This window comes from Fonsecaea multimorphosa, assembly GCF_000836435.1.
Source record: "Fonsecaea multimorphosa CBS 102226 unplaced genomic scaffold supercont1.50, whole genome shotgun sequence".
Classification (NCBI taxonomy): domain Eukaryota; kingdom Fungi; phylum Ascomycota; class Eurotiomycetes; order Chaetothyriales; family Herpotrichiellaceae; genus Fonsecaea; species Fonsecaea multimorphosa.
The window spans coordinates 59,412-70,017 of NW_015971684.1; the positions used below are offsets into that span (position 1 = coordinate 59,412).

The window sequence follows — 10,606 nt, forward strand, 5'->3', positions numbered from 1 at the left end:
GTTCGTCATATCGTGCGTTCGTCATATCGTGCGTTCGTCATATCGTGCGTTCGTCATATCGTGCGTTCGTCATATCGTGCGTTCGTCATATCGTGTGTTCATCAGACCGTGAGTTTAAATGGTGTGTTCAGATACTGCTTTGATCTCCTTCTTTGAGATACTTCTGCCGCTAACAAGCCAGATGAAGAAGAGATTGTGTCATTATAGCGATAATGGTGGCAAGATCTTCGTGATGAAAAGGACTAAGAATACTTGCTGTACCGTGATGAAGGAAATGCTGGGGAGCTTGTGATCTTTCGAGAGGGGCTTCTATGCTCTAGCTTGACCGAAATTGGTGATTTCGAAATTCGAAGAGGTCCGTTGGAAGCTTACCGGTGCGATTGAAGCAGGAAGAAAATGAGGACTGAACAGCTGAGCAAGGTGAGTGTCGAACACCACAGCGAAATGAGTGTCGAACACCACAGCGAAATGAGTGTCAAACACCACAGCTCAAGCCAGTTGTTGCCTAATAAGGTCAGCTTCGCTCCATACGGGTAAGGGCAGCAAATACTAAAACGCCAAACGCCGAACACCAAACGCCAAATGCCAGACACGAAACAACAGGGAAACAACTGCTTCTCGTCAGTCTTGCTCCGCATTGTGACAAGTCACATACAACTATGCAGCAATTTTTTTGGATTTTGGATTTAAAATTTCTCTTAAAACTTTTCTGCCCGGAGGCACAACATCGTCGTCGTCGTCGTCGTCGTCGTCATCGTCGTCGAGGACGACGAACTTCCTCTTACGCCCAATGGGCGGCCGCGCAGCGGACTTTGCCTTCTTCGAAGGCTTCGTGGTGGCGAAGGGGGGGACGGCCCTTGCCGAGGGAGTCGAGGGAGCGAGGGAAGAGGAAGACGGCGCCTTCTTGGTGGTGGTGGTGGTGGCAGCGGAGGCGGAGGCGGGCGCAGGCAAAGGAGAGGTCTTCTCAACCGACGTAAAGTCGGCGAGCATGGGCCGCAGCCCAGCCGGTGTCGGCGAAGGCGGCCTGAGATCCCATTCTGGGATCCCAGCAGGCGGCAGGCATGGCGATCGAGGGGGGGCTGAGCATTCTAGCATGACTGTCATATGCAAAAGTGAGTATACTTACAAGGAATCTCTTCGACCCTCACTGGGTCGGGAAAAAAGTTCTCTTTTTCTGGCCCATTGGCCCCCCACCAGGCCACAACCTTGTCCACATAGTAGTTTCTGTACACAGTTAGCATATACTTCAGCCTTGAGTCTCCTGGACCGTTCAATACTGACTTTGTCGACATTTTGGCTGCTCACCGAGACCAGAAAGTGAAACAGAGTTGCGGGCCAGTATACCTATACAACTCGGTGACCCACCAAATAAGCTTAACTTTAACCTTGGTCGAGATTGGGTTTAGCACCAGGTTCAATGGCTTCAAGACGTCAACTTCGTGCGTCCTGAAAGCTTTCCATGAACTATCCATGCCGCTGAGATGCCCGAGCAAGGCATTGCGATTAGTCTGGTGATTCCACTTACCACTGGGTGCTGGATGCAACATGGTCCATCTCGCAGAAAGCATCCGGTATCTGCCCCGCAGTTGAAATCTTCCTCCATCTCCAAACCAATGCCATTTCGATCAGGCTCGAAGGCGTGCGAATGGTATTCTTCCAGACATGACGGAAAGCCGATTTCAGAGAAAAATATTGATCGTATTGTGTTTGAATGATTGATTGGAAGACTACCCATGTCTCGCCTCCTGCAAAGCCGTCGGCTTCAGAGTGGGAATCGATGTTCGGGACAGTGACCTTCGTCGGCCGAATGTACCCAGGATTCCACTTGCCCTTAGCCTGCTGATAGTCGAGCCCATGATAAGAGCCCACAGAGTCCTCTCGTTGCCTAGTTTTCTTCACAAAGTAGAATCGAGTTCCGAGGTTCGCATTGAATGATAATGCTGCATTGGATACTTACACATGTTCCTGGATGAAAGACACCATGATAAGGCCCTGTTATCTATGCCTGCAATTGGGCGTAAGTATAGCTTTGGAGAATAGAGAGCCCGTGGCAGCGATTTTGCTCGTATGTGGAGCATTCAGACAGCAAACGCACATGGGCGGCAGTGTGACTTCGACAAGGCGTGACAGTTATAACTAGGGCTATGGAGTCATGAGGCTTTGTCAAATCTTTCCGCGAGTCTCTCTTGCTGCATAATCACTTACCGCGGATATTTCGGCTATGAGACTGGATTCGTCGAAGTCATATGTCCTTGTCACCTTCATCAGGCTATCCCAGGGCTCGCCGTCGGTAGTGACAGTTAATGGAGTCATGAAAGGCATTGTATCCCAGGCCGCGACTCTTTCTCTCCATTGTCTTCACTAAACCCTGTCTGTCGAACAATGAAGTTCGTCGTAGTGACTGCCAACGATATCAGAAGAGTCATTCGCGTGACAATATACTTGATGCTATTCACCCTGGACCCAATTTCCTGTCACGCCGTGCGCAGATTCCTTGTTGTCACTCCCATTAATTTCATATTATCTGTTCTGTCACTTAGTGTGACTCATGGAGATCGAGAATCTCTCTTCGAATGCTCATCCTGGAATATAAGTATCTCCCTCTTCCTCTCAAGTTTTTCGGTTTCTCTTCCATCAAGCATTCAACTCATCCGCCATACTGTCATCGAAAGCATTGATCAGCAACACAACACAACACAACACAGCTAATTACTGCTCCTTATCCAAGTCCCAGCATCCTTGGCTTTTAAAATGTCCGCTGGAGGTGCTAAAGGGCCGCCCGGGCGGAGAGATAGTCAGTCGTCTCGTCCGCGCACGAATACCGAGTCAACACAGCAGCCCCAATCTCCATCGAACGTGTCAGTGCAACAACAATGGGCCAATATGTTTCAAAACTTTCCTATTGGTGCGGTATACCAATGCAAGACTCCGTGGAATTTCTCTTTCCCATCCGCTCCAAAGTTCACACTTGAGCGTGGCGTGAAAGGGAAAGTACTGGGCAGAAGAAAGATGCTTCCCGATGCTCAGAACCCAAATCCGCCTTTTATGCTTCAGATCGAACTCCAAACCGCCCACGGCATTCTTGCAGGGGACATTCCCGAGGATAAAGTCGCAGTATGGCCAGAAGGTTTTCCGTTTGTTTGCAATGTCGACCATCCAGCAAACGGGCCAGGGTTATTGGCACTCCAGAAAGGCGATCAAGGACAAGTTCTCCGACTTCATTGGGGCAACGATGATAATGGCAATTCTCTCCAGGGACAACCAAACGTTGTTCCTTGGTTTCATGTTTCCTGCAAGGGAATTCAAGGTTATGTCAACTTCTGGGCTTTGCAGATCGGCCGCGTCAATGCTATTGGGATCGTGACCATTGTTCCCGATCTACCAGCCTCAGTTCCTGCTCCCTTCTCAGACTCAGATCTCCCGAGCGGGGCCAAAGAAGGAGTGTTCTTCAAGACTCTTACAGGGCTGATCCTAGCTTTGAAAGATGCGCCCGAATCGATAGTGGTGCCATACTGGGTCACCAATCGCCTGAGCAACAGCGAGGATGTCTCTAAATTAGCGATCACCATTTTTCAAGGTGTGAAACGAGCTGGATTTGGCAGTTGGCTAGATGGCACGTATACCTTGGAGCATCTCGTCCGCAACGCTACCACCGTGCAAAACAGCAAATACACTCGCGGCATCTATGGCATTGGGTACGCAGATTTTGAGCGAAGCTTCGAGGGAGACGATCCAAAATTGTATATCGGAAAATCGATCAGAATGCAAACGCGAATGACTGATCATGCGAGTATGTGCACAAAGGTGTGGAGCTATCATTACCAAGCCCGCAACCGAGCGAATAAAAAAAGAGAGGTTGTATTGTGCGCTCTTGAAGATGATGATAACGACCTTCTAAGTTTGGCGGAGCAGATCTTCACGACCATGTTCAATTCATATCACCATACATTGGTCGACTTCAACGCGGAGCTGGCAGTAGATCCAGACGAGGCCAATATGATGAGGAACTATGCTCACAAGGAACAGGCATCACTAATTTCGATGATGGCCAGGTCTGTGTTCAAGAAGACAGGTTGGACCAACTACGTCGGAAGCGAGACATTCAAGGCCTCCGATGGTCTCAATAGGACAGTGCCTATGAACGAAGAACTTGCCGGCCAACGCGAAAAGGCAATCTTCACAAAGTCAACCTTGCCAGGTCACGTCAGTGTCTATCGACGTGCACCTTACAATGCTTTCCTAAGTACTTCGACCAATCAGAAACAGATTGTTCTGTATAATTGGGCTGCAAGTACATTATCAGGTCCTGGGGGCAAATTCAACATTGCAATCACACCCGAGGTTGCCAGAAACAAATTCTTGGCCCAGATTCAACCTGGAACGATGATCTACCCTTCATTCGAGATTTCCGAGGCCGGGCCTCATCCAATGGGATGGGCACGACTGCCTGAACTGGGCCCCATCTCAAATTGGAATGATGCGAGACGTTTGGCATTTTGTGTCGAATTCCAGCTTCCCGACCAAAAATGGACAAAAGTCTACATACAAGCCGGGAAAGTTTTCGACTTCGCTCCGGGCAGTGGCTCGGGTGGAATCGATGCTTCCGACCGCAAGACGCCCTCGGATCTTGTTCAAGGAGAAGATAAGTTGACGGGAGCGTTGCTGAATTATGTACAAGCTGTTGCGATCATTCGTGCTCTTGAACAGCAACGCGTCCCGAATGACTACAGTTGGATGATCAACTTCGGGATCGCTAGGGTTAAGGAGGTTACTTACAGCTTCCTCGATCAGGAGGTCAAGATCAAGCCGAAAGCTGCAACTAACGCGCCGGTCCAGAAAGCGACAGCGAGGTCTATGTTATCGATGATTACGCAGCTCATCAGTGCCGGTGCACATCTTCCGAACACTTTTGCCGGCCAAGTAGCTGCTGGGAGCAGAGGAGCACCGCGAAAGAGATGCGATAGTTGCTTCACATCCGTTGGCATTGCAGCCCACGCGGCTTCAGTATGGAAGTGCGTACGACATTCAAACAACGGATGTACGAATTGCTTCCAAAGAGGCATTCCTTGCTCGTGGACAAAGATGTCAGAAGCCCCAGCCTTGTGGCAAGTTCTTGGACCAGCCCCACCGAACAAGGACAACGTGATTCAGGATGGAGCCCCAGAGTTGATGAACATCTACTATGGCAGAGGGTGACAAGGAATCAAGCCTGATTGGTGATGAACTCTGAATAGAGAATACGAACGGTAGACGGAGGAAATGGAGCTGATGCACCGCAGCAACTGAAGGGAGAACACTGAAAAGTTCTGTTATTTCATACAGAAAACATGGATTATTCCGCCAAAGCATCAAAAAAAGGGAAAAAGTCAAAAGCAAAAAAAAAAGGACAGAGCTTGTAAATAAGATTAGGCTCAATTAGTTTACACGGCTTAGAGCTATTGAGGTAGATGGAAAACAATCAAAAAACATTGTTAGATTCGTATTGGTCCTACTTAGTATTGATAGTAAAGTTAATTCCACACCGACGTAGCTAAACTAGAATCGCCCGAGGATTATCTAGCGTATACCGAATCGAGGTCTAAAGGTAGAAAAGAAGTAGACGAGTATAATTGTAAGGGAAGCTGAGGGATAGGTAGGCCAATGGGAACGATAACACCTAGTATTAGTAGCTCTAGCCCTATATACAGAGACTCAAAGCCTTGAAGAGGCTTTGAAATAGGGTGCGCGTTGCCTGCGCTCCTTATCTACTATGCGAGCTTGGCCCTACTTGCCAGATTTAGTTCCTGCAGCTGGTCCGTGCGCGCCTGGCAACATATATGTGACTGACAGGGTTGCCAAGGGAATGTAAAGACCGTCAGGGTGGTCACAGGCTAGCCGTTTAAGGCCTTCGGCCGAAGGCCTTCGAAACGGACTAGTAGCCCTGCGTAAATTACCGATAGTATATAGTCAAACGATCCCCAGGACCCTGTAGAATTCATTATGTTCCTCCATTGAGTCACATATACATAAGGCTTACGGTGGACGGCCACCGCAACAAAGGTGCAACTGTGAATCTCCAGAGGCGAGATCGCCGCTGCAGATGCCCAAATGGCATCAGCGGGCATAGAGAAGAGCACTGGGAGAGCACTGAGCGAGGTGGGAAAATGCACAAGAGACGCCTGGGCCCGCCACGAGCCACAACCAACGGGCACCCCCCAAAAATTGAGGCTGCATGGAGAGGGTGCCTCAAAGCGACCCGAGGCACCCAGAGGGGTCCTTGGGATGGAGCGCATTGGTTCCCGTGGGCCCATACGCGGGGACAGCGAGGAGCGGTTTAACCCAATTCTTGGCTAGCCACTACGCGAGCCGAGTCCGAGCCTCTACTCTACTCGAGACAACTCTTCGCTTTGAAGGGCATGTGGATGCCTTGCGATAATGCGAAGTCGATCAACACTTCTCGCCAAATCTAGTGTCACCACCGACAGACATGTACCTAGGTAGTCTTGGAGCTGAAGAGAGTCACTTCTCATGTCTATGTCCTGGGTGTACGAATATCTACTGAGGATATGGCGAGGAATACTGACACAACCATTCTGGATGCACAATTTGAGTTCAAGCTGAAACTGTCTGTCCAAAACTTTTGGTCGCTACTCTCTCTAGAGCCCAAACATACCTAGGTAGACGTCTTGAATCCTCCGCAATAGGATTACATGTAGTCACTGTTCCCGCTTTCATCTGGCTCTACCAGCATCACTGTCTGCCTTGCCATATAGAAGACCCAAAGGCGTTCTCGTCGCTGTTTGTTTTTCTAGAGGACGGGGTTGCCTATCCATAGCAGCTACGTCGCACGGGTTCCAACCGCTCCATCAACCTCATCTTCTGGTCACTTGTGTTCGATCAACTCATCCGTCAGCCCCGAGCTGGTTACAATTGCAGGAGGGGAGGATCAGAAAAGGCTGCATCATTTCTCAAGGTCTCTACCTCGTGGAACGGACAATAGCCATCGATCCCGCCAGCAACGGTAATCTCATCCGGAGTGATCATTCTTCAATGCCACTCATGTAAAAATGACGTCTTTGTCACACCTTTTGTCGGCAGGCCGCTCCGAGGAGGGCAGATCCAAGGTTGAATCTGCGTCGTAGGGAAATTAAGCGATGTATAGGATAATAGTGCACACAGACCAGGCTGAGAACTGGTCGCATCCTAGTGCCATTACGTCCAGAGTCTACGAAGACAGAAATCACTCGTACGCAAAGTCATCCCTCGCACTGTAGCCGGCTTGAGTATTCTGGCCGGTTTTGCTAACACTCCTTGTCTATCAAACAGTAGATCTTTGGACAAATGCCTCCTGCGGCGGCCAATATGGAAGGGCATGTGCATACATGCTTGCCATCCCCTTGTCAAACATGAAACATGCCCCAGGTGCGGTTCGTTGCGCCAACGGTACGCGGGTCACACGTTTCAGACGGCCTACACTCTCCACTTGGATAGTGGACCGAGCACATGATAAGTCCCGACACAATCCTCCCAGAGGTTCAAATTGAAGCTGGATCGTCTCGTGCAAGCATCTGCTTCTCCATCTCTGGTCTACGCGAGGGGTTGTTGAGGCAGGGTGGATTGCCCAATGTCGATGCCGCAGCGCAAAGTACGACAATTGGAAAGGGGTAGGGAAGCTGAAACATCTTCTAAGCAATAAAAGATCAGCGTAATCAAGATCCACATTCAGAGGCTGTTGTACTCGAACAGTCCGTTCCGAGTAGGCACAAACCATAGAGGTTCTCGGAGATCTTAGACCAAAATGATAATACACTGGGGAGAATCGGTACTAAAGTCTCTGGTGCCTCTCATCCAGACAATGCTGGAAAAAAGACACGCGGGATTAAAGGCTCAAACCCTCCAGCGCATCTAGAAAACCTGCAATGGCTCCAGCTCCCAGGAGACCTTTAGTGGCACTTTCGCGGATATTTTGCTTCGTCGACTTCTCCTTCGAGTACCTCCTCTCATCGTGGGTGCGCGTAGAGCTACCTTGATGGGATAATCTGGATGGTGACCGTGCGGATTTACCATCTTGAGAAACTGGTCGTGGTGCTAGGCCCATCCGAGGCGAAGATTGAGGAACATATCGAGTCTGAGAGGAAGGCTGTGTGTATGCACTGAGTTGTGGGTACCCAAGTTGCGGTACCTGTCCATGTGGATGCATCTGGCCACTAAAACGAGGGAAGGCCACAGCTTGCGGAGGCACAAATGGGCTCGGGCCGTTGGGCATGTGCGCCGGCAGTAGAGGTGATGAGACACTGTGATGCATCGGATTCTGGTCGGGTGTTGCCCAAGGACGATGGCCTGGCGGATGATATGCTGGAGACGACAATCTGGATGCTGTCGACTGAGCTGACGTCACGGAGGGCTGGGCAGACGGCGGACGGTTGACAGCACCAGTAGCATTAGCTGTGATCCATGACGGCGGCGGCACCTGCGCCGCGAAATGGTGTGCCGCTGAAGTCTCCCCTCCAGGAGCTTGTATCTTTCGTTCAGCGGTTGGGTTGCCGCTACTTCGACGCCGTGGTTTGGGCTGGGCCATCTCAGCTTCAGAGGCAGATGATTCTGAATCTGAGTCTAACACGTATCGCCGCGAAGATCGCTTTTTGGAGCTAGTGCTCCCTCCCGGGGAGTCCTCCACGTCGCTACTTGCCGCACTCACGCTCGGCTGGTAACCGGAGTACTGCTTCCGTTTTTTGAATGCTTCATGTCGTGCAGAAGCAGAGTTTGGCTTCCTCCAGTCGGTTGTTGTGCCTTCCAAATAATACCCGCGAGGGCTGTCTTCCCGCTCCGGGTATCGCTCATGGAAAGGGGTCTCCTCATCGTCTTCATTGAGGTTATCGACCGAGGGGGCGTATCTTGAGCCAGAGTCACGGTTGTGGCGCCTTTCTCGGACTTCACGCCAAACGGTCCATCTTTCGAGGAGGGGGTCGATTGCTCGGTCAGACACCTGAACCATGTCTCGAGGAGAATCCCGGATCTGATGTAACATGTGATCAAGCTCACCGAGAGAAAAGACTGGAAGTCTCACCAAAGCTCTCGAGGTGGCATGATCGAAAGAGACGGTGCCAATGTTCTGTGGAGTGCTGTCTGTCGAAGTTGCCGATGATTGATTGTCTCGCATGGCGCCGTTGTCAACGCTTGATTTTCTGTCCTCCTCCTCCTCCTCCCGCTGGGAGGCTTCAAACAACATGTCCATATTGGTCATCTGCCAGTAGCGAACAATAACAGCGTTTTGAGCCTCGGCGCGCTCTTGGCTGATGGCTTCTTTCTTGAACGAGACCTCCTCCGGGGAATCGCTATGTTTTGCCTTTGTCAGCTCTTGTCTCTTGCACACTATGGGAGTCGTCAAACCTTCGTGAGGTGGACGCCCACACCTTCCCCAGCTGGAGTATCTGCAGCATGACCGAGAGGCTTAATTGAAGACTCTCGAGTTGCGCGAGCAGATATGCAACCCTGTGTTTCCTGAAAGTCCGTCCGAATCTCTGTTGAAGGGGGAGAATGGTGGTGCTGTCTGCGTCTTGCGTACTTGCACGCACCCACATATCCCTGAACTCATCAAAGACCCGTGTGCTTTCGTCTGCTATTGACTTTGCTGTCTCAACCGCTTCTTGGGAGTGAACTGAGTCCCTAGCCTGAAGAACTTGACCCGTGTGCTTCAACATCATCGAGAACATTGTGACGCCCTTTGAGACGTTCTTGACCTCGAGACCGGCATTTGAGACCTCCGAACTAATGGCGTTGAGGAGCAGCGAAAGTCTGAAGCCCGCACCGGCGACGTCGATTATGGGCGCAATGTTGCCTGCGCAGGAGTCACACAGTCAGTTTCATCGTTCCCCATATGGATGCTTGATATGACGTACGTGTTTCGGCCATTCTGGATGCGCCTAGGGAATGAAGCCCTACTACTCATCAGATCAGTTGCGAATGTGCAAAGGAAAGCAGCATGAGCAGTATTAAACCAAGGCTGTCGATTGTTCTGCGCACGATATAGCCTGAGCGAGCCAGCAGGCATACAACCAGTGGTTGTGAACACGAGGCTGCATGCTGGCTGGGGAAACACCATTTGGCGGGGAGGGGCGCCAAAGCTAAACTGCCAGACCCAAAGTCACCTTGGCACCCACACATCGCCATGTTGAAGCTGATGGGGCTCTAGCTCGTTGGGCGGCTCGCCCAGGGTCTCGACGCAAAGCCCAATGGAACTGGAGCTCGGGAGGTGCAAAATGACTCGTAACTGGCTGGCTAGCAAACCATGTTCTGCCTCAAAAATCGCCTCGCCGCCCAACCTGGACACATTTGGACAGTGTGGCAGTGAGGGGGGTTCCTTTGCGTCCAGACCAAAGACCCACCATTTCGAGCCCAAAAGGACCTCCAAAGAGAAAAAAGGAGACGAGGGGTCAAAGCAGGAGAAGAGGCGATTGGGGGAAGCGTCCACTAATATGAATCATGACTCGGTGCTCCATATTCATACCGTAATATACTGAGGTATCGGCTAAATCTCCAACCACAGCATACATGATAGTAATTGCCACTGTTTGACCACGGCGCGGAATCCTTCAGCCCGCTAGATTCACGACCACGGTACCGGGCA

The 10,606-nt window shown here is 50.8% G+C and overlaps 4 protein-coding genes across 4 annotated transcripts; 1 reads left to right on the plus strand and 3 right to left on the minus strand.

Annotated features, from left to right (window-relative positions):
• Positions 1 to 657: 657 nt before the first annotated feature.
• On the minus strand, positions 658 to 1,292 carry Z520_12224 (uncharacterized protein; the record flags this gene model as incomplete). Its single annotated transcript, XM_016782711.1, has 3 exons — positions 658 to 1,079; positions 1,127 to 1,224; positions 1,282 to 1,292. The coding sequence occupies 3 exons, from the start codon at positions 1,290 to 1,292 to the stop codon at positions 658 to 660; spliced, it is 531 nt and encodes a 176-aa protein (XP_016626193.1).
• Positions 1,293 to 1,521: 229 nt separating this feature from the next.
• Z520_12225 (uncharacterized protein) lies at positions 1,522 to 1,983 on the minus strand (the record flags this gene model as incomplete). Its single annotated transcript, XM_016782712.1, has 2 exons — positions 1,522 to 1,885; positions 1,958 to 1,983. The coding sequence occupies 2 exons, from the start codon at positions 1,981 to 1,983 to the stop codon at positions 1,522 to 1,524; spliced, it is 390 nt and encodes a 129-aa protein (XP_016626194.1).
• A 768-nt stretch (positions 1,984 to 2,751) lies between these two features.
• Positions 2,752 to 5,196, plus strand: Z520_12226 (uncharacterized protein; the record flags this gene model as incomplete). Its single annotated transcript, XM_016782713.1, has 1 exon — positions 2,752 to 5,196. The coding sequence occupies one exon, from the start codon at positions 2,752 to 2,754 to the stop codon at positions 5,194 to 5,196; it is 2,445 nt and encodes an 814-aa protein (XP_016626195.1).
• Positions 5,197 to 7,858: 2,662 nt separating this feature from the next.
• On the minus strand, positions 7,859 to 9,891 carry Z520_12227 (uncharacterized protein; the record flags this gene model as incomplete). The annotated part of the gene is made up of 3 exons (XM_016782714.1): positions 7,859 to 9,314; positions 9,370 to 9,817; positions 9,879 to 9,891. 3 exons carry the CDS (start codon positions 9,889 to 9,891, stop codon positions 7,859 to 7,861), a joined length of 1,917 nt encoding a protein of 638 aa, XP_016626196.1.
• Positions 9,892 to 10,606: the final 715 nt, after the last annotated feature.